The sequence below is a fragment of the Rutidosis leptorrhynchoides genome, chromosome 9 (genome assembly GCF_046630445.1).
Source record: "Rutidosis leptorrhynchoides isolate AG116_Rl617_1_P2 chromosome 9, CSIRO_AGI_Rlap_v1, whole genome shotgun sequence".
NCBI classification, from domain to species: Eukaryota; Viridiplantae; Streptophyta; class Magnoliopsida; order Asterales; family Asteraceae; genus Rutidosis; species Rutidosis leptorrhynchoides.
The window spans coordinates 124,086,339-124,108,395 of NC_092341.1; the positions used below are offsets into that span (position 1 = coordinate 124,086,339).

The 22,057-nt window shown below is 34.5% G+C and overlaps 3 protein-coding genes across 3 annotated transcripts; 1 reads left to right on the plus strand and 2 right to left on the minus strand.

Moving 5' to 3' along the window:
• Positions 1-11,055: 11,055 nt before the first annotated feature.
• On the minus strand, positions 11,056-11,487 carry LOC139868364 (uncharacterized). Its single transcript, XM_071856696.1, has one exon. It carries the CDS (start codon positions 11,485-11,487, stop codon positions 11,056-11,058), a length of 432 nt encoding a protein of 143 aa, XP_071712797.1.
• Positions 11,488-15,414: 3,927 nt separating this feature from the next.
• LOC139866794 (BTB/POZ domain-containing protein At1g21780-like) lies at positions 15,415-18,397 on the plus strand. Its single transcript, XM_071855083.1, has 4 exons — positions 15,415-15,572; positions 15,673-15,818; positions 16,874-16,989; positions 17,529-18,397. Exons 1-4 carry the CDS (start codon positions 15,460-15,462, stop codon positions 18,132-18,134), a joined length of 981 nt encoding a protein of 326 aa, XP_071711184.1. The 5' UTR covers positions 15,415-15,459; the 3' UTR covers positions 18,135-18,397.
• A 912-nt stretch (positions 18,398-19,309) lies between these two features.
• On the minus strand, positions 19,310-21,850 carry LOC139866425 (alpha-(1,4)-fucosyltransferase). Its single transcript, XM_071854658.1, has 3 exons — positions 21,206-21,850; positions 20,492-20,665; positions 19,310-20,062 (listed from the first exon to the last, which is right to left on the minus strand). The coding sequence occupies exons 1-3, from the start codon at positions 21,701-21,703 to the stop codon at positions 19,496-19,498; spliced, it is 1,239 nt and encodes a 412-aa protein (XP_071710759.1). The 5' UTR covers positions 21,704-21,850; the 3' UTR covers positions 19,310-19,495.
• Positions 21,851-22,057: the final 207 nt, after the last annotated feature.

Sequence of the window (22,057 nt, forward strand, 5' to 3'; positions counted from 1 at the left end):
GTCAGACAATAAGGTATTCAGGTATGAAAAGAGTAACGAGTCATGATAACGAGTAGCACGCAACCGTAGTGATAAATGTTGATGACGATACTCACCTAGAGTAGTGATGGTAGTAACACCAAAAAGTAGATAGTAAGAAACACCAGTGGGAAACCGATAGTAAGTTGAAACGGTGGCAAATAACAATCCGGGAGACAGAGTTCCCGAACAAGTGTGACTAATGAAGTCGTCGTCATCCATACGTGTATGAATCATGAATTTACGTGTGTTACCAAAAAGTGGCGGAGTACGAGTTCGTATGATGAAGGTTGGGTACCATTAAAAAGTTTGCCTAAGAATGATTCAAGTATAATGCACAAGTAGTCAAGTAAGTGCTATCTATAGCAAATGTATGTCAGAATGCAAATGCTAACTATCCAGTTGTAGTCTAGACTCACTAATGCGTCCTAACGACTCTGTTAGACACACTAATGCACGTCCTAGTTCCCTACAACCAACGCTCTGATACCACTTGTAACAACCCGACCAAAACCGTTATTGACGGCGTCGTTAACTTAGGTCCCGTTGCGTGGTCGTAGTCCCTATATGAGACTCGTTTGACCAAAATTATGTCGCGTTCATTTGAAAGGTACAAAGTTTAGTTTAACAAACGGATCGACAATAAGTTTAAGTTTACAAAGTTATAAAGTATGAATGAAATAACTTGCGACATAATTAGTTTGAAACCACAGTTGCTATAAATAGCGTAAGTAAGTAGACAAAAGTTTGAATCCAAAAATGTTATCCCTAGCGTATGCATGCATGGTAGACTCCAATCAAGTAATCAAAGAGTGCGGAAGCGTGTAACAAATAGCCATGTGAAAACCTGAGAAAACATAGAAGAATCTGTCAACGCAAAGACGTTGGTGAAATCATAGGTTTGAGTAAGTGAGTAAAAGTAAAGTAAGTCGAACCACAAGATTTGCAAAGTTGAAATAATAGTAGTACATTCTAAAAGTTAATATTCACGAGCACCCAATTATCAAAGCTTAACGTTCCGTCCGTTGAATACCCCATCAATTAGTGCTAGAACAACACTGTTCCCGAAAATATATTTCATTCGTAAACGGTAGCGAACTGTTTGAATGAGGGTTTGTCAAACCCATATGGCCATATAACATAAGTTCTCGCTTACACCATCTGATGTAACTAATGATAATCGGATTGAGGATTTTCGTTCTAAACTCGTATGTAGAATGTTTGTTTTCCCGTTCTTGTGTTCACTTAGTTCAAAAGAATCGTTTATGTTTTCTCATCCCAAAAGTAAGTTCAAAAGAGTAAAAAGTGGGACTATGATCTCACCTCGAGTGCACGAGTATAAAGGTACTTCAACAAGTAAACGTGTGCATGAAAGTTGCTTAGCCTTGACCTAAACAAGTAAGTTGTATCAATTAACCGGTTACGACACAAGGTCGGGTGAAATGTGTTCAATTAGTCCTATGGCTCGTTACGACTCGATTAAGTATAGCATGTGAATCACGTTGTCAAGTTTCATACAAGAAACAAGTATAAAAGCATGTTAGAATGATTGTATAAAAGTTTGGTTAAGTTTGACTAAAAGTCAAACTTGGTCAAAGTCAACGAAAAAGTCAACGCGTTCGGGTCGGGTCCCGAACTATTTTTCTATGCTAAATATTCATATACAAGTATATTAAAACAAGTTTCATGTGAATCGGAGGTCGATAGCTAGTCAAACATTTCGCGTGAAATGCGCCAAACAAAGCAGAATCTGGCCAGGCCAATCCGCGCGCCGCGCGGGGATGGGGCGCGCCGCGCCACCATCTGGGCAGAAATTTCTGGTCAGTTTTTCAAAATATGCACGAACCAAAACATTTTCCAACCCAACTCTTGACCCGCAAACACTTATAATGCCTATCATATATCGTCGAAAAGGTATTTTGACGAGGAATACAACTAACCACATATCATCAATCAAAAACATCATTTACAATAACCGAAAACTCGTCAATTGATCAAGAAAGGTTTATTTTCAAGTTTCAAGTTCGTAAAACGTATTTTATGATTCGGGAATCCAATTTACACATACGATATGCCGTTTTGAAGGTAATGAAGCATACATTACAACTAAACACTTACAAATAACATTTCATGGCATACGAAACATCAAAAGCTCGTTTTAAGTCTATCAAACCCTAACCAAAATCCGCAAAAATCAATATTCATGTTTTTGAAGTTTCCTTAATCAACCTACGCATCAAAACGAAGCTAGTGATACTAGTAACACAATTAAAACATGAACTTTAACAATCTAACAACATTAACTCATCCAAAATCAAAGATTTAGCACACCCATTTCAAATGTTCAAACTAGTTACTCAAAACAACGAATCGAGCAAACAAAACATATATTCATGTTATACACGAGCCATAGACACTAACTAACACAATTTCAAGTCAAAAACACGAATTTATAGAAATCTAGAGTTTCTAGAAAGTTACCCAAAAGAGATGAAGTTGGTATCAAATTGTAGAGGATGAAGAGAGGATTCCAAATATGTAATTTGTTTTGTTGCTAGCTCCCTAAACCGAATTTAGATGATGATTTTGTGTTTAAGGTTTTGAGAGAATAAAAATGGAAGTAATGAAATGGGGAGGTTGAAATGAATGGAGGAGGGTGAAGGTTGACTAGTTGACCTAGTCATCTCTTTGCCCTCTTGGCAAGTTTAGTACCTCAAGTTTCAAAGCGGGTGCGGGAATTAACCAAACGAATATTTTAAAAACGCTCGGGTAAACGAGTGATGTTATAATTAAATAACGAGAATATTATGAACGTTTGTTAACGGAATCTACGAATATAAATAACGAAAGATATTATTTTAAAAAAAAAAGACAGTGTTAAAAATAATTTTAACGGAAAAACGCGGGATGTTACAATATAAGTAGTGCCTCCAAGTCTTTAATGCAAAAACAACCGCGCCTAATTCCAAATCATGCGTCGTATAATTTTGTTCGTGAATCTTCAATTGTCTAGACGCATAAGCAATCACCTTCGTTCGTTGCGTTAATACACAACCGAGACCTTGCTTTGATGCGTCACAATAAATCACAAAATCATCATTCCCTTCAGGCAATGACAATATAGGTGCCGTAGTTAGCTTTTTCTTCAATAACTAAAATGCTTTCTCTTGTTCATCATTCCATTCAAATTTCTTCCCTTTATGCGTTAATGCAGTCAAGGGTTTTGCTATTCTGGAAAAGTCTTGGATGAACCTTCTGTAGTAACCAGCTAGTCCTAAAAACTGGCGTATGTGTTTCGGAGTTTTCGGGGTTTCCCACTTTTCAACAGTTTCTATCTTTGCCGGATCCACCTTAATACCTTCTTTGTTCACTATGTGACCGAGGAATTGAACTTCTTCCAACCAAAATATACACTTTGAAAACTTAGCGTACAATTCTTCCTTCCTCAATACTTCTAACACCTTTCTCAAATGTTCACCGTGTTCTTGGTCATTCTTTGAGTAAATAAGTATGTCATCAATGAAAACAATGACAAACTTGTCAAGGTATGGTCCACACACTCGGTTCATAAGGTCCATGAACACAGCTGGTGCATTAGTTAAACCAAACGGTATGACCATAAACTCGTAATGACCGTAACGTGTTCTGAAAGCAGTCTTTGGAATATCATCCTCCTTTACTCGCATTTGATGATATCCAGAATGTAAATCGATCTTCGAATAAACCGACGAGCCTTGTAGTTGATCAAATAAGTCGTCAATTCTCGGCAGTGGATAACGGTTTTTGATGGTAAGTTTGTTCAACTCTCTGTAGTCAATACACAGCCTAAATGTACCATCCTTCTTCTTGACAAACAAAACAGGAGCTCCCCACGGTGATGTGCTTGGTCGAATGAAACCACGCTCTCAAAGTTCGTGTAATTGGATTTGAAGTTCTTTCATCTCGCTGGGTGCGAGTCTGTAAGGAGCACGAGCTATTGGTGCAGCTCCTGGTACAAGATCTATTTGAAATTCAACGGATCGATGTGGGGGTAATCCCGGTAATTCTTTCGGAAATACATCGGGAAATTCTTTTGCAATGGGAACATCATTGATGCTCTTTTCTTCAGTTTGTACTTTCTCGACGTGTGCTAGAACAGCATAGCAACCTTTTCTTATTAGTTTTTGTGCCTTCAAATTACTAATAAGATGTAGCTTCGTGTTGCCCTTTTCTCCGTACACCATTAAGGGTTTTCCTTTTTCTCGTATAATGCGAATTGCATTTTTGTAACAAACGATCTCTGCTTTCACTTCTTTCAACCAGTCCATACCGATTATCACATCAAAACTCCCTAACTCTACTGGTATCAAATCAATCTTAAATGTTTCGCTAACCAGTTTAATTTCTCGATTCCGACATATATTATCTGCTGAAATTAATTTACCATTTGCTAATTCGAGTAAAAATTTACTATCCAAAGGCGTCAATGGACAACTTAATTTAGCACAAAAATCTCTACTCATATAGCTTCTATCCGCACCCGAATCAAATAAAACGTAAGCAGATTTATTGTCAATAAGAAACGTACCCGTAACAAGCTCCGGGTCTTCCTGTGCCTCTGCCGCATTAATATTGAAAACTCTTCCGCGGCCTTGTCCATTCGTGTTCTCCTAGTTCGGGCAATTTCTAATAATGTGGCCAAGTTTTCCACATTTATAACAAACTACATTGGCATAACTTGCTCCGACATTACTTGCTCCGCCATTACTCGTTCCGACACCATTTGTTCCTTTCGTTCTATTAACCCCTGGTCCGTAGACCTCACACTTTGCCGCGCTATGACCATTTCTTTTACACTTGTTGCAAAATTTGGTGCAGAACCCCGAGTGATACTTTTCACACCTTTGGCATAGCTGCTTCTGATTGTTGTTGTTGTTGCGGTTATTATTGTTGTTGGGATGATTGTTGTAGTTGCTGTTGTTGTTGTTGTTGTTGTTGTTGTTGTTGTTGTTGTTGTTGTTGTTGTTGTTGGGCCGTTTGTTGTAGTTGCGATTGATGTTGCGATTGTTGGGATAGTTGTTGCGATTATTGTTGTAATTGCTGTTGCTGTTGTATTGGTGATTCTTATCACCGTTTTCCTCCCACTTTCTTTTGACATGCTTCACATTGGCCTCTTCAGCAGTCTGTTCTTTAATTCTTTCTTCAATCTGGTTCACTAGTTTGTGAGCCATTCTACATGCCTGTTGTATGGAGGCGGGCTCGTGTGAACTTATATCTTCTTGGATTCTTTCCGGTAATCCTTTCACAAACGCGTCGATCTTCTCTTCCTCATCTTCGAATGCTCCCGGACACAATAGGCACAATTCTGTGAATCGTCTTTTGTACGTGGTAATATCAAATCCTTGGGTTCGTAACCCTCTAAGTTCTGTCTTGAGCTTATTGACCTCGGTTCTGGGACGGTACTTCTCGTTCATCAAGTGCTTGAATGCTGACCACGGTAGTGCGTACGCATCGTCTTGTCCCACTTGCTCTAGATAGGTATTCCACCATGTTAACGCAGAACTTGTGAAGGTATGCGTAGCATACTTCACTTTGTCCTCTTCAGTACACTTACTTATGGCAAACACCGATTCGACCTTCTCGGTCCACCGTTTCAATCCGATCGGTCCTTCGGTTCCATCAAATTCCAAAGGTTTGCAGGCAGTGAATTCTTTGTAGGTGCATCCTACACAATTTCCTGTACTGCTAGATCCAAGGTTATTGTTGGTATGTAGCGCAGCCTGTACTGCAGCTATGTTTGAAGCTAGAAAAGTACGGAATTCCTCTTCATTCATATTCACGGTGTGTCGAGTAGTCGGTGCCATTTCCTTCAAAATAGTCAAATGGAACAAGTTAATCATACAGAATATTAAGAGTAGTTAATAGTATTTCGTAGCATAATATGAACTCATTTATAAAAGCTTTTTCTTCATATTAGCGTTTTATAAGTTTAAATTCGGGTAGTACCTACCCGTTAAGTTCATACTTAGTAGCTAATATACAATTCAACTACTACAATTCTATATGAAAAACTGATTATAATAATATTTCGCGTTCAAACTTTTACACAATATTTTACAAACTTACAATACCGCTTATTTTACATATAGCATGAAATATAGCACACAATAAATTTGATACAAGATGGTTGTGAAGATAATTCTAGCTAGTACACAAGTCGTTCAGCAAAGACAATAAAGACACGTAATTCATACGTCCAGAAACAAGTCATGCATTCTGGTTTTACTAGGATTACTTCCCATCCTTGGTCTTGTGGAACATAACCGTTATGGCCGTTGATAAGACAGCGTGTTGTAACGTCGTCAAAGGGACGAGGGTTACGTAATGTCCAACAGTCCCGTAACAATCTAAAAACCTCATTTCTTACCCCAATTACCGACTCTGTCACTTGTGGGAACGTTTTGTTTAATAGTTGTAGCCCAATGTTCTTGTTCTCACTTTGGTGAGAAGCGAACATTACTAATCTGTAAGCATAACATGCTTCTTTATGTTGCATGTTAGCCGCTTTTTCTAAATCACGAAGTCCAATATTCGGATATATTGAGTCAAAATAATTTCTTAACCCATTGCGTAAAATAGCATTTGGGTTCCCCGCAATATATGCGTCAAAGTAAACACATCGTAACTTATGGATTTCCCAATGTGATATCCCCTATCTTTCGAACAAAAGCCTTTTATAAACCAAGGCATTCTTGGAACGTTCTTCGAATGTCTTACAAACTGATCTCGCCTTAAATAGTTGTGCCGAAGAATTCTGACCGACTCTAGACAAGATTTCATCAATCATGTCTCCGGGTAGGTCTCTTAAAATATTGGGTTGTCTATCCATTTTGTGTTTTTATACTGTAAAATAGACAAGAGTTAGATTCATAAAAAAAATACTTATTAATACAAGCAATTTTTACATATATCATAAAGCATAAGCATACTATATTACATATATTACACCACACGAATACAACTATCTTATTCCGACTCGCTTGTTTCTTCTTCTTCGGTTTTGGTTCGTTTTGCCAAGTTTCTAGGGATATATGATGTTCCCTAATACGAGCCGTCGTTTTCCACATTGGTTTAGAAAAACCTGGTGGTTTAGAGGTTCCCGGGTCATTGTTACAACTTAAGGACTTCGGGGGTTGACGATACATATAAAGTTCATCGGGGTTGGAATTAGATTTCTCTATTTTTATGCCCTTTCCCTTATTATTTTCTTTTGCCTTTTTAAATTCAGTTGGGGTAATTTCTATAACATCATCGGAATTCTCGTCGGAATCCGATTCATCGGAGAATTGGTAATCCTCCCAATATTTTGCTTCCTTGGCGGAAACACCATTGATCATAATTAACCTTGGTCGGTTGGTTGAGGATTTTCTTTTACTTAACCGTTTTATTATTTCCCCCACCGGTTCTATTTCTTCATCCGGTTCCGATTCTTCTTCCGGTTCCGATTCTTCTTCCGGTTCCGACTCTTCTTCCGGTTCCTCTTCGGGAACTTGTGAATCAGTCCACGAATCATTCCAATTTACATTTGACTCTTCATTATTATTAGGTGAGTCAATGGGACTTGTTCTAGAGGTAGACATCTATCACATAATATCAAACGCGTTAAGAGATTAATATATCACATAATATTCACATGTTAAAAATATATAGTTTCCAACAAAATTTGTTAAGCAATCATTTTTCAAGTAAACACGGTCGAAGTCCAGACTCACTAATGCATCCTAACAAACTCGATAAGACACACTAATGCAAAATTCTGGTTCTCTAAGACCAACGCTCGGATACCAACTGAAATGTCCCGTTCTTATTGATTAAAAACGTTCCATATTAATTGATTTTGTTGCGAGGTTTTGACCTCTATATGAGACGTTTTTCAAAGACTGCATTCATTTTAAAACAAATCATAACCTTTATTTCATCAATAAAAGTTTAAAAAGCTTTACGTAGATTATCAAATAATGATAATCTAAAATATCCTGTTTACACACGACCATTACATAATGGTTTACAATACAATATGTTACAACAAAATAAGTTTCTTGAATGCAGTTTTTACACAATATCATACAAGCATGGACTCCAAATCTCGTCCTTATTTAAGTATGCGACAGCGGAAGCTCTTAATAATCACCTGAGAATAAACATGCTTAAAACGTCAACAAAAATGTTGGTGAGTTATAGGTTTAACCTATATATATCAAATCATAATAATAGACCACAAGATTTCATATTTCAATACACATCCCATACATAGAGATAAAAATCATTCATATGGTGAACACCTGGTAACCGACATTAACAAGATGCATATATAAGAATATCCCCATCATTCCGGGACACCCTTCGAATATGATATAAATTTCGAAGTACTAAAGCATCCGGTACTTTGGATGGGGTTTGTTAGGCCCAATAGATCTATCTTTAGGATTCGCGTCAATTAGGGTGTCTGTTCCCTAATTCTTAGATTACCAGACTTAATAAAAAAGGGGCATATTCGATTTCGATAATTCAACCATAGAATGTAGTTTCACGTACTTGTGTCTATTTTGTAAATCATTTATAAAACCTGCATGTATTCTCATCCCAAAAATATTAGATTTTAAAAGTGGGACTATAACTCACTTTCACAGATTTTTACTTCGTCGGGAAGTAAGACTTGGCCACTGGTTGATTCACGAACCTATAACAATATATACATATATATCAAAGTATGTTCAAAATATATTTACAACACTTTTAATATATTTTGATGTTTTAAGTTTATTAAGTCAGCTGTCCTCGTTAGTAACCTACAACTAGTTGTCCACAGTTAGATGTACAGAAATAAATCGATAAATATTATCTTGAATCAATCCACGACCCAGTGTATACGTATCTCGGTATTGATCACAACTCAAACTATATATATTTTGGAATCAACCTCAACCCTGTATAGCTAACTCCAACATTCACATATAGAGTGTCTATGGTTGTTCCGAAATATATATAGATGTGTCGACATGATAGGTCGAAACATTGTATACGTGTCTATGGTATCTCAAGATTACATAATATACAATACAAGTTGATTAAGTTATGGTTGGAATAGATTTGTTACCAATTTTCACGTAGCTAAAATGAGAAAATTATCCAATCTTGTTTTACCCATAACTTCTTCATTTTAAATCCGTTTTGAGTGAATCAAATTGCTATGGTTTCATATTGAACTCTATTTTATGAATCTAAACAGAAAAAGTATAGGTTTATAGTCGGAAAAATAAGTTACAAGTCGTTTTTGTAAAGGTAGTCATTTCAGTCGAAAGAACGACGTCTAGATGACCATTTTAGAAAACATACTTCCACTTTGAGTTTAACCATAATTTTTGGATATAGTTTCATGTTCATAATAAAAATCATTTTCTCAGAATAACAACTTTTAAATCAAAGTTTATCATAGTTTTTAATTAACTAACCCAAAACAGCCTGCGGTGTTACTACGACGGCGTAAATCCGGTTTTACGGTATTTTTCGTGTTTTCAGGTTTTAAATCATTAAGTTAGCATGAAATATAGATATAGAACATGTGTGTAGTTAATTTTAAAAGTCAAGTTAGAAGGATTAACTTTTGTTTGCGAACAAGTTTAGAATTAACTAAACTATGTTCTAGTGATTATGAGTTTAAACCTTCGAATAAGATAGCTTTATATATATGAATCGAATGATGTTATGAACATCATTACTACCTTAAGTTCCTTGGATAAACCTACTGGAAAAGAGAAAAATGGATCTAGCTTCAACGGATCCTTAGATGGCTCGAAGTTCTTGAAGCAGAATCATGACACGAAAACAAGTTCAAGTAAGATCATCACTTGAAATAAGATTGTTATAGTTATAGAAATTGAACCAAAGTTTGAATATGATTAGTACCTTGTATTAGAATTATAACCTACTGTAAGAAACAAAGATTTCTTGAGGTTGTATGATCACCTTACAAGATTGGAAGTGAGCTAGCAAACTTGAAAGTATTCTTGATTTTATGTAACTAGAACTTGTAGAATATATGAAGAACACTTAGAACTTGAAGATAGAACTTGAGAGAGATCAATTAGATGAATAAAATTGAAGAATGAAAGTGTTTGTAGGTGTTTTTGGTCGTTGGTGTATGGATTAGATATAAAGGATATGTAATTTTGTTTTCATGTAAATAAGTCATGAATGATTACTCATATTTTTGTAATTTTATGAGATATTTCATGCTAGTTGCCAAATGATGGTTCCCACATGTGTTAGGTGACTCACATGGGCTGCTAAGAGCTGATCATTGGAGTGTATATACCAATAGTACATACATCTAAAAGCTGTGTATTGTACGAGTACGAATACGGGTGCATACGAGTAGAATTGTTGATGAAACTGAACGAGGATGTAATTGTAAGCATTTTTGTTAAATAGAAGTATTTTGATAAGTGTATTGAAGTCTTTCAAAAGTGTATAAATACATATTAAAACACTACATGTATATACATTTTAACTGAGTCGTTAAGTCATCGTTAGTCGTTACATGTAAGTGTTGTTTTGAAACCTTTAGGTTAACGATCTTGTTAAATGTTGTTAACCCAATGTTTATAAAATCAAATGAGATTTTAAATTATTATATTATCATGATATTATCATGTATGAATATCTCTTAATATGATATATATACATTAAATGTCTTTACAACGATAATCGTTACATATATGTCTCGTTTAAAAATTATTAAGTTAGTAGTCTTGTTTTTACATATGTAGTTCATTGTTAATATACTTAATGATATGTTTACTTATCATAGTATCATGTTAACTATATATATATATCCATATATATGTCATCATATAGTTTTTACAAGTTTTAACGTTCATAAATCACCGGTCAACTTGGGTGGTCAATTGTCTATATGAAACATATTTCAATTAATCAAATCTTAACAAGTTTGATTGCTTAACATGTTGGAAACATTTAATCATGTAAATATCAATCTCAATTAATATATATAAACATCACTACAGGTTGCCCCAACTCATGTTTGCAAGCGTGAAACGCTTTCATAGTTTCAAACAATTCATGTTCTGCCTGCTGTTGGAACATCGTCTTGAGTTCCTCGATCATGTCATATGCATTGTAGTCCATTAAGTTCCTTTGGAGCTCAGAGGTCATGCTAGTAAGCATAAGACATGCCACTTCAAGTTGTTCGTTATACTGCTTAGTATAAGCATTACGAACAGTAGCATTAGCAGTTTCAGGTGGGGCTTCAGGTAAAGGATTTTCCAGATGGTGCAACTTCCTTTCAGACTTTAAGACAATCCGAAGGTTTCGATACCAGTCAATGAAGTTGTTACCATTCAATTTTTCCTTCTCAAGGATTGACCTTATGGTCATGTTGTTTACAGATTGAATTGCGTTAGATGTCATCTACAAAATAAACAAGGTTCTTTTAGTATCTTTAATAATTATCCTTTTATAAATTAACTACCCATGTTTTTAAAAAAAACTTATAAAACTTTTAATTTACGTAAAAGGCTAAGATCCACATTGTGCTTCCACTATCACATCAGTTGATCTGCTAGCAATGGTGGATTCAATCGGTAGGCGGCGGGTACCAATTGCATTACAAGTGCAACTCTTAGATCTTTATGGGACTCACGACATTTAGTGTCTAACACTAGTGTCATGCTGGCATGTTTAGTCCCATCCTTGTCTCGGGTTGCGGTCTCACCTCTCAACTCGATTAAGTCATCCAATTGTGAAGCGTGTAAAAATTAATCTAGGTCTCACGCATAGATAATGATCACCTTGAGTTATAATTCAACTAGGTCTCACGCATAGTCAAAAAAATAACGACAAGTGTTTCAACCGAATTGGACGGCACGACTTAAATTTCGCCGGGTATATTATACAATTTTAATAATCTTTAAAAAAATTGTGTTACGAATATTACATGCATACAATATTCTCCTCACAAGTTAAAAACGGTTTAACTTGATTTTAATTATGTTTTGATTTTAGTTGTCACATGGCAAATTATACACAATCACATAACATATAAAATGCAACCAAACAAAATAAAACATAATAAGTATGTGCATAGCCTCAACCGATGAAAATCCTATGCTTGGTCTCACGAGCCATTATGAGAACCAAGCGGTCAACTAAAGGGACAATCACAAAAGTAAACCCTAGAAGCTCCCACTTGCGTCAAGATCTCATGATGACCAAATGTGCTCTTTTACCGCATCTCTTACATCTTTTGTCCAACGACTTTACTGCAAGTGTGTCTTGCTGGCCAAGTTCCGTTCACTTCAAGTCATTTATTCCATCATGGAGGTTACATTTAATTTTTAAAATAAAATACAACTAAACTAGAATTGTAAATTACATAATTGGCTCAAAACGGCCTCCCAAAATAAAAGATTAAATTACATCAATAAATAGCCATAAAAACAATGGCATCCAAACAACCACAAACATACAAGATCACAACACATACACACGGTCTAGGTTTTCATTGGCTATGCACAATTAAATCATCATAATAATAACATGATCATGACAATAATTATGGCTTGCTCCATGGCACAAGATGCATGTCTTGGCCATGGATAAAAAAAATATACAAATATATACACAAGCCATTTAATCAATAACAACCACGCAAAAATATACTAACCGTATAAAAACATAAGAGGCTCTTGATACCACTGTTGGTGATTTAGGGTTTTAAGAAAACAATTTTCCAATTAATTATTATCATGTACATACATATAATAACAATAACTTTAAGCGGAAGCGTGTTAATTATATTAATAATAAATCACCAAAACGGATCCATATGATTTATACGGTTAAATAAATAAATACAACAAGAGAGTTAAAAAATTATACCTTTCTTGTAGAACAGGATTGAAGGAAGAGAAACTAACAACCAAAGATATGATTGCCGCTAGGGTAGTCCACACTACACTTCGAACAACGTCAAACGGATGTGCTAGTCCCGTCAAGTAATAATAAATAATCACAAGGATTATTTATTCAATAAATAACTAAAGGTTTTGTTGGAATATTTTTTTTTCGATGCATAAAGAAAACTCAAACAGAAAGAATACACTCCTATGTTTGCCGTCGAAATAAATCGTAAAGTGGTTTTGGTTTTTTGCGTAAAGAGTAAAACTTGTGGGTTTTTTTAATATCTCTTAAACAGAACCAAAGATACATAATATATATATATATATATATATATATATATATATATATATATATATATATATATATATATATATATATATATATATATATATATATATATATATATATATATATATATATATATATATATATGTATGTATGTATGTGTGTGTGTGTGTGTGTTAATGTCGGTGAGAAATCCCGAGTGCATATCAAACAAAATCTTTACTCCGTATTACATATTCTTGTTTCACAAGAATTTCTTAGTGCATAAGTAAATTACTTTATTAATTAATTCAATCAACATCTTAATCAATTAATTAATTGTATTTAATTACTTGAATAATATATATTAAATATATATTATTAATTGACGTCTAGGTGTATAAGTGTGTGACCCCGAAGGCTCACATAAACTCAGCCATATAGTTATGTGTTGTACCTTGCGCATAAATCTTTTACAATGTTAAACACATAAGTGTTGCTAAAAGTCCTTTTGCAAAAGTCATCCTTTTTAAATCTAAAATAAATGTAGATATGATTAGGATGGTCATTAAAGTCCCAACTTAAGAGATGTTCTCCACTTGATTAATTATTAGGCATTACTTACATGCTTAATAAGTGATTAGTGTAACTTTCCAAAAGTCTTCATCTAAAACAACTGGGTCTTATTTGGAAGGTTGCAAGTAACCAGTGAATGCATATACTTGCAATCAAATATTGACAAAAGACTTGAAGACTTGTGAAATGAAGTTTGGAAGCTTGTGATTGTCAAAGGATCAAAATTCTGCATTTGCCATTAAGAGAAATCAATGACACACTACTAGTACAATGAGACTTTTCTCTTTTAAGCCAATGTCAAGTTCCAGGAATACATCCAAGATAAAAGGGTAATGCAGGTCTTTTCAGATGTTTTTGGCTTCTAATTGCAACCATCCAATAAGGGAAAATGATAAAGTTAAAGGTCTCAAACGGATACAAATTCAGGGGTCAGAGACCTGTACGGTCGACCCACGATTGACCGTGAGGTGAGCCGCACGCATCCGGGTTTGAATTTCTCTTTCCTATAAAAGCCAAGTCTTGGAGCATTTGAAGACTCACCTCTTGCACTTACGTTTTTATATATTTACTGATATCATTCAAATACTTTTGTAATCTATTTAGAGTGATTATAGCAAGAGTGATTGTAAACTTAGTTGTGAGTTTACTTGTAAACTATTTTCTTAAAGGGATCTAGAAGATAGTTGTGGTTTCACTAAGTTGGAGCATTAGGCTGTTGTGGTAAGAGCATTTGGTGATTGTGAATTCTTCAAAGGGACGTAAGGGTTCATAAGTTGCGGCTTATCAAGGAGCTAGTGTTGTATCCGTACACTCCACCGAGTTTGGAGTTTCGTAGTGAAACAAACTCTCAATTCGTTAGAATTGAGAAGTGGATTAAGGAATATTAGTTAACATCCTCCCGAACCACTATAAATCTATGTGTTTGTTCTCTTATTCCTTATCTTTGTATTTACTTTACTTGTGAACAAACAATTCAAATCACACTATAGTTATCTCAAGTTCTAAATCGAAAAACTTTGTAAAAATCAACTATGTAACTATTCACCCCCTCTAGTTACTTACCACGCGTTACGACTAAGCGTTGCGCAATAACAGATGATGATTGGGGCACACAATACGATTGACTACCTCAGCACCCACATGTGTCCGTATCATGCGATGCATGGTGGTGCAACACATTGTTGTATGGCGCATGCTCCAACACATCGTTTCATTACTAGTGGATACATGCGCGCTCTTGACTTACGGCGGTGGCGTATTTATAAGTTATAAATGATATATCTTCAACATATCATACCGAACTTGAGGAATTTGATGATGTGTATAGCTCATCAAAATTGGTCTTGTGCTTGCTAATCTTTTAAAGTGATGTTTTATTTGGATTTTGTTGAAACACTCTTTGGAAGCTCTTGATAGTACATAGATTTTTTTTATTTTTATTTTTTGATATTTTTGGTTAATTTTTTTTTTTTTTTAAATTGATTGATTAATGTTTTGGATTACTCAAACAAAGTTTAGCAAAAGTCAAAGCATATGGGAATATAGATGGCACCCACCCCCACCAAATAACAGTCACCACTCACCACTACACACCACTGCAGTTGAATTCATTCATTTTAGTAATTTGAAATCAGGTTGTCAATGGTTGATACAAAAGTTGAGACGATATCAAGATTAGCCCAATGGAGGATCGATAATTTTGGTCCTTGTACTTATAAACGTTCTGAACCTTTTAAAATCGGCATTTGGAATTGGTACTCACTCAGTTTTTTTACTCAAACCCTAGCTACTTATTTCATTTCCTTTGTTTAATTATTACTTGTATATTAACTGAATGAATATACGAATTCATAGGCAATTATCAGTTGAGAAGAATCGGTATTTGTATATTCGTTTGTTTCCTGAGCCATCTCGCATATCTAAAGAACAACCACCGATTGCTAAATTCATCCTACGTGTCACCACCACCGCAACCAATCGCCGACCATATATCTCTCCAAGTATCATTCATTCATCCTTTTTTATTTAATTTTGGATTTTAATGTTTGAAAATATTATATTACTCCGTATTATTATTCACGCTACAATTTTGCATCTAATTTTTGACACTCATATTACAAGTTTTCGTAATATAGGTTATTATTATGTGTTACAAGTTTTCGTAATATAGGTTATTATTATGTGTTACTGATCAACCATTTATAGATTACAAAATCAAAAGATAAACCCTAATATTAATTGAATAAGGATTCTAATTTATCTATAATGCTAGTTCCACTCAATATACAATTATACAATACTTATACTAATACTAATAGATACAAATATGGTAAGCATATACATATATGTTAACTAATACATTATTGTCAAAAGTCAAGGTCTGGTTAATTATATTGGCAACCGAGTTTGAGATAATCGTGTTACAGCTTTTTACGAGTACATAGTTAGTTAAGTATGGAATATAATAACTATAGCTATAGCTATAGCTATTGTTGTTAAAATTAAAACAACAAATAAAAAACCATCAGACTGTTACAAATAAGCATCGTTTTATAACCATGTAATTGTCTTACAACCATGATGGATATGTATTATTATATTTTGTTGTGATGCAATTGATATCTTCATGTGCACTTTAAGGAGTTAGTTAAGCAAACTATGCCAATCTCACATAAGTTGTGATTTTAATAATGTGTCAAATAAATTATGCTGTAGCTTAAATATTGAATGAATTGTTTTGTTTCAAAAATATAAAATGATAGAATGTTGCTAAAATAACTTGTAAAATTGTACCGTATTGATTCGAAAATCAAACAGATTGACTTTAAGTTTGGATAGTGCTAGGTCGAAGTTTTATAATAAAAAGTGAGCTTCTTTTTGAAACAAAGAAAAGCAAAGTTAAGAAAATACAAACGCCGGACATTCAGTTTTAACCTATTTATGTGAAAGTTAAGAAATTGGGTTAAAATCATATCGCTATTAGGTCAAACTGGCTTAAAATGTGTGTGGCTGTGGCTTAAAGAGTTTGCTAATGCTACGTTGTTTAATGTCACAGTTCATGAGAGACTTCTTCGAACCAGTGAAGACTTTGTCTGGCCGGTTGATTCCACTTTTCATGGTCGATTCATCATTGATGTTGAGTTTTTGGACCTGCACGTTTATTCAGCTAATGTAAGCTACTTAATTTTATATGACATTTCATTTGAATGGTGAAGTATAGTCTCACAAAATTTCAACCCTTTTCTGTGTGAATAAGTTGATTTAGGTTACAATGTGTTGATAACGGGTCAAATTTAATGAAGTTCTAAAAAAGACATGTAACAAACTAGGTTAACGGGTTGCATACTCAAGTGTTCTTACTTCCAAAGTCAGGTTACTTAAAAAAATATTGATAATATTGGAACAAAATGATTATTTAAGTTATAATAAATAATAAATGTACCAATTGGTCAAGAAAATTTTAAAATCGCACTATATAGAATGTCAAAGTAAATTGATCTGTTATGACCCGTTTGAAAACTGTACTCGATTGGATATGTTAATCTACATGCCCATTTTTCTCCCTGTATGATCTTTGACAAGTTTTTCTAAAGATGGCAAGATGGGTGGGTTCCAGTATCAGGTCAAAATTGGTTTGAATCTAAACATTACCCGAAACAACACATCCATAGATCAGTGAGGTACAATTTCTCCCCAAAATCTTACTGCAGGGTGAAGAACCAAGTTCAATATGGCCAAACGACGGAATGCTCCGATCATCAGCAACCGAGAGCATCCTTCGTTGTCTCTCACGCATGCTTCACGAATCCATCGATGCTGATGTCACCATTAACACAAGCGAAGGAACATTAAAAGCCCACAAAGCAATTCTCTCCGCAAGTTCACCCGTTTTCCACAGCATGTTCCTACACAACCTACAAGAAAAAGAATCATCCACAATCAATATTCAAGACATGTCTCTCGAATCATGTACCGCACTTTTATCTTACTTATATGGAACCATCAAACAAGACGATTTCTGGAAACATCGTCTATCACTTTTAGGTGCTGCGAATAAGTACGCGATCACAAATTTGAAGGATTTGTGTGAAGAAAGTTTGTTGGAAGATATTAATTCTGGAAATGTTCTTGAAAGGCTTCAAGAAGCTTGGCTTTATCAGCTTGATAAGTTGAAGAAGGGGTGTTTGACTTATTTGTTTGACTTTGGGAAAATATATGATATTAGAGATGAAATTAATAATTTTTTTATGACTGCAGAGAGAGAACTTATACAGGAGATGTTTCAAGAGGTGCTTACAGTGTGGAAACCAGCTTAAGAGTTTGCGATTCGGGTCACTTGGCGGTTTTTTAAGTATGGTACTTGTGTATTTATTTACTTAAACTGAAGCTGTTTGTATATATTTATTTATATTTATATTTTACTAACGTTGAACTAAGTGTGTAGAGCATATAAGTTGTAATGCTGCATGGCTGTAAAATATAGGTGGTGTTTGCATTTTTTTTAAACCGTGTGCTCCTTACCCTGATCGAACCTAAATTGAGCTTTGTGATAAGCGATTGTACATAAGTTACTCACTTTGCATGTAATGGAGCTCTTTCTTAATGGGTGCTTTATTAGAACTTGTTTAAAAAGCAGAGAAATTGGGTTATTTTCAATAGGAAATAGATGACAAGCCATAGAACTTGAATAGCATGGTACCGTTAATATAATGTGACTATGTTAATCGATTAAAAGAAACTTAAATTAGTGGAAGGTCATGTACATGTGATCACTGTACCTGTTAATATTCGTACCATTGAAGAAAGTAGATACTCCGTATATAGTGTTGATATGAATAAGGGATGTTAATCATTTTTTAGATGACTACTTAGTAATTAAAAGCGCGTAAATGGATAACGGGTTCAACGTTGAGGGGATAGCAAACATTGTTATTCATATTTTTGCAGCCTAATGGCATTATCATGTGGTTGTTACCGACTATTACTATGCTGCTAGTGAGGTTTGAATTAAGACCTCTTATGATATTTTAAGACTTCTACCACTATGTTAGGTTTTTCATGTTCAAATTATCCGGAGAGGATGATTTTTTTTTTTTTTTTATTTATTCAAATGTATGTATAATCATATTATCCCATAACCGTTTCTGACCCTTTCTTTAGCTACCCCGAGATATGTTTCAATCATGTGTATATTAACCTATAATTACAACGACATAACAACAATACCTAATCCTGGATGAGTGTGGTACCTCGTACCCCAAGAACATTGCTTTCAAATAGACCTTTGCTGAACTGAAAAACATATACCGAAAAGATAGTTCTTTTCTATTATATTTTCGTAGTTCATATCGAATATTAGATTAGTTTATCCTATCTTAGTGAGTCATTTCTTTAAACAAGTAGGCTAACCAAAATATACAAGATGGATTCTGGCAATGCAACGACGTATATATTAACCTATTACATCATCAAGTTATTTAATCAGTACCAATGAATCAAAATTAGAAGTGCTCAATACCCAAACCACTATTAGTTTAAACATTTTACCATCAATATTCATCTAAAGTTTTTTAAAATCACACACGTATTATCTCCAATCTAAATTTACCAAAATGCCCTTGCCTAGTATTTCCTTCCCTAAACAAAATCTTTGAACCAAAAATAGATCATATGTCAATCAGGCTGTAGCATCTCTGCCACCTCTTCGACTAACGGCCTCACAAAGCCGACACGGCAACGTGTCCAGGCTGGCAGCCCGCGTAACCCCATAGTTTCCCAACACACCACACCGTCTCCACGCATGATACTCCGCATAACCTATCGGATCATTCGCAAGTGCCTTAACATATTCAACTAGTTCATCGATCGACTTAAATTTAGTCCCATCGATAATCGAATGTGGAGGAACAAAATCCATCACATTTGGTGCACCAAAATATATAGGAATCGCCCCAGAATCTAACGCGTAGAACAACTTCTCGGTTACGTAGCTCTCGGTGTACGTGTTTTCAATTGCTAGAACAAATTTGTAGTGTGACATGGCACAATGTAGATGGTCCCACCATTTAGGAGATGCATTCGGGTCTTTCACGCATTCGGGGTATAACGAGAGTGCTTTATCGAGACCACCCACGTTGTTTAAGCATTTACCAAAAGAATGATGTGGCAGCTTGCTAAGTATGCTTTTTGCGAGCTGATTTCGTTGAGGAAGACAACGTGATGATGACCAATAAATGAGAGTATCCTGTTATTGTAGAGACGAATAAAAATTAAGGATAGCTAATGTTATTGTTGTTATTACTATATAGTAAGGTGGAAATTTCAACCCGTTCACTTATGAGTAGGCCTACTCGGTTCATGTTTTGATCTTAAACGGGTCAAATGAAGCTCCTAAAAAGAAAATGAATTAAATGGAAATAAAATCCCTTAAAAGACAGTCTCAATGGCTTTATTAATATAGGGCAGTACTCTATCAAGAACATTAATATTATTATTATTTTTTATTCATTTATTTTTTTATTTTCTTTTGTAAATGGCCAAAAACGTTTGTGGGTCAACATAATCTGACCCATTTTAACCTGAACCCGTTTTGACCTGTAACCCAACCTTACCCCTTTTTACTACCTCAAAGATATAAAAAATATAAAGAATAAATGTTTGGTAGGGTACTTACATTGTTTTTATAGGGAGAAAGATAATAATTACGACTATTGTGAAAGAGGCCACCAGCATAAGTTGACTGAACATCATCTTCGGCATGATAACTGATGAAAATATCTTCGAAACCGGATCTTCTTCTTCCAGCTTCAAGATCCATGTACACTCGAAGTGGATCTCCAGTCCGTCTCTAAAAAGATAATAGATACAACATATCTGAATTAGACAACAAAATTTCTACATTTTCGTCTCAATGTTAATCAAACATAAAGGTGAAAAATTATCGATAAACAGATGAACGGTAGATTTAGTTTAGGGAAAATTGCAACATACACAGAGATCGGCGAATTGCAACATACAACAGATTATGGAATGTTAGATCAGCATGTTCTTAAAAAAAAGGAGTAATCGGGGATAAATCAGAGTAATCAGGGATTTTCAACGGTGATTAAACCCCATTACTACTTCGTTATTAAGTTAATATCTACAAACTACACATTAATTCGCACTGAAAAAACAATCACTTCCTCTTGCTCATAACAAAGATAACTAACATAATCAATAACATAGCATAACTGTATAGTATATAACTACAAACATTATCAATTTCAATTCTAATAACATGTATGCCACACATATAATTCAAAAGGAATCAAACCAAACACAAACAAGCAAGTTAAGTGCAACACAAGCATACAATTAAAATGCTAATTAAAAAATGTGCTAGTACCTTAGATGGAGGTGTAGAGGTTTCAAAGAACAGGGCATCAGGTTTATCAACAAGAACAGAAGATTTAGTCCACAAACAGCTCAACCCACATCTACATGAATACAAATTATCCAAATTATCAGGAATCCAAGTCCACCCTTTAATCAATAAACCAACATGATTCATCTTTAACTCACTACATTCATGTTCATCACCCACTTGTAAAGATGAAAAATTTCCCCCTTTTCTCATCAAACCCATATGTTTTTGTTTGAAATTAGAACAACCCACTTGAGAATCCCATTTTTTGAAAGTACCCAATAAGTATTGAAATGGGTCTGGATCAGATTGGGGTACAGATTGAGGTTGACTTTTAATTTGACTTGTTGAAACTGGGATTGAAGAAGTGGTGGCAGATGGGAAATCAATAAGAATGTAACAGAAGAAGATGATGAGTGAGAAACCTAACATAATTGCTATGGCGATTGAATTTAAGGGTTTCAAATTCAATAGCATCATTAATTATTATGGTTTAGGGAAATGGGGGTTTCCCTAAATTAGCAGATGAGTGCAAATAGTTAAGAATTGAGATCGGTGTAGATCAGATTTTGTTGTGTGAAATGATGAAGAATTTTCATGATCATTTATGTTTTTGCAGAAAGAACAAAGAAAAGTGTATAAAACAAACTAATACGGAGTACTAGTAAAACAAGAAAGGGTTGTTAAAGGATTAATTTGCAAGTTTAATCATTATTTTTGTGTTGTCAATCAAAAACAACTTTAAAAATATGGAAATTAACCAAAAAGTTTTATAACAATATGACCAATTTATTCTTTTATATTTTTGCCATTTGCGATTTGCTTACGCATATT

Bases quoted from the DNA above. Each gene is read 5' to 3' on its own strand.
- LOC139866794 (XM_071855083.1), top strand. From the start codon at position 15,460: ATGGTTGATACAAAAGTTGAGACGATATCAAGATTAGCCCAATGGAGG. The intron at 15,573-15,672 runs GTACTCACTCAG...ACGAATTCATAG, and splicing joins AAAATCGGCATTTGGAATTG to GCAATTATCAGTTGAGAAGA. The intron at 16,990-17,528 runs GTAAGCTACTTA...ATCTTACTGCAG, and splicing joins TGCACGTTTATTCAGCTAAT to GGTGAAGAACCAAGTTCAAT.
- LOC139866425 (XM_071854658.1), bottom strand. From the start codon at position 21,703: ATGATGCTATTGAATTTGAAACCCTTAAATTCAATCGCCATAGCAATT. The intron at 20,666-21,205 runs GTACTAGCACAT...TTATCTTTTTAG, and splicing joins CCTCTACACCTCCATCTAAG to AGACGGACTGGAGATCCACT. The intron at 20,063-20,491 runs GTAAGTACCCTA...CTACAATAACAG, and splicing joins TTTCTCCCTATAAAAACAAT to GATACTCTCATTTATTGGTC.
- LOC139868364 (XM_071856696.1), bottom strand. From the start codon at position 11,487: ATGACATCTAACGCAATTCAATCTGTAAACAACATGACCATAAGGTCA.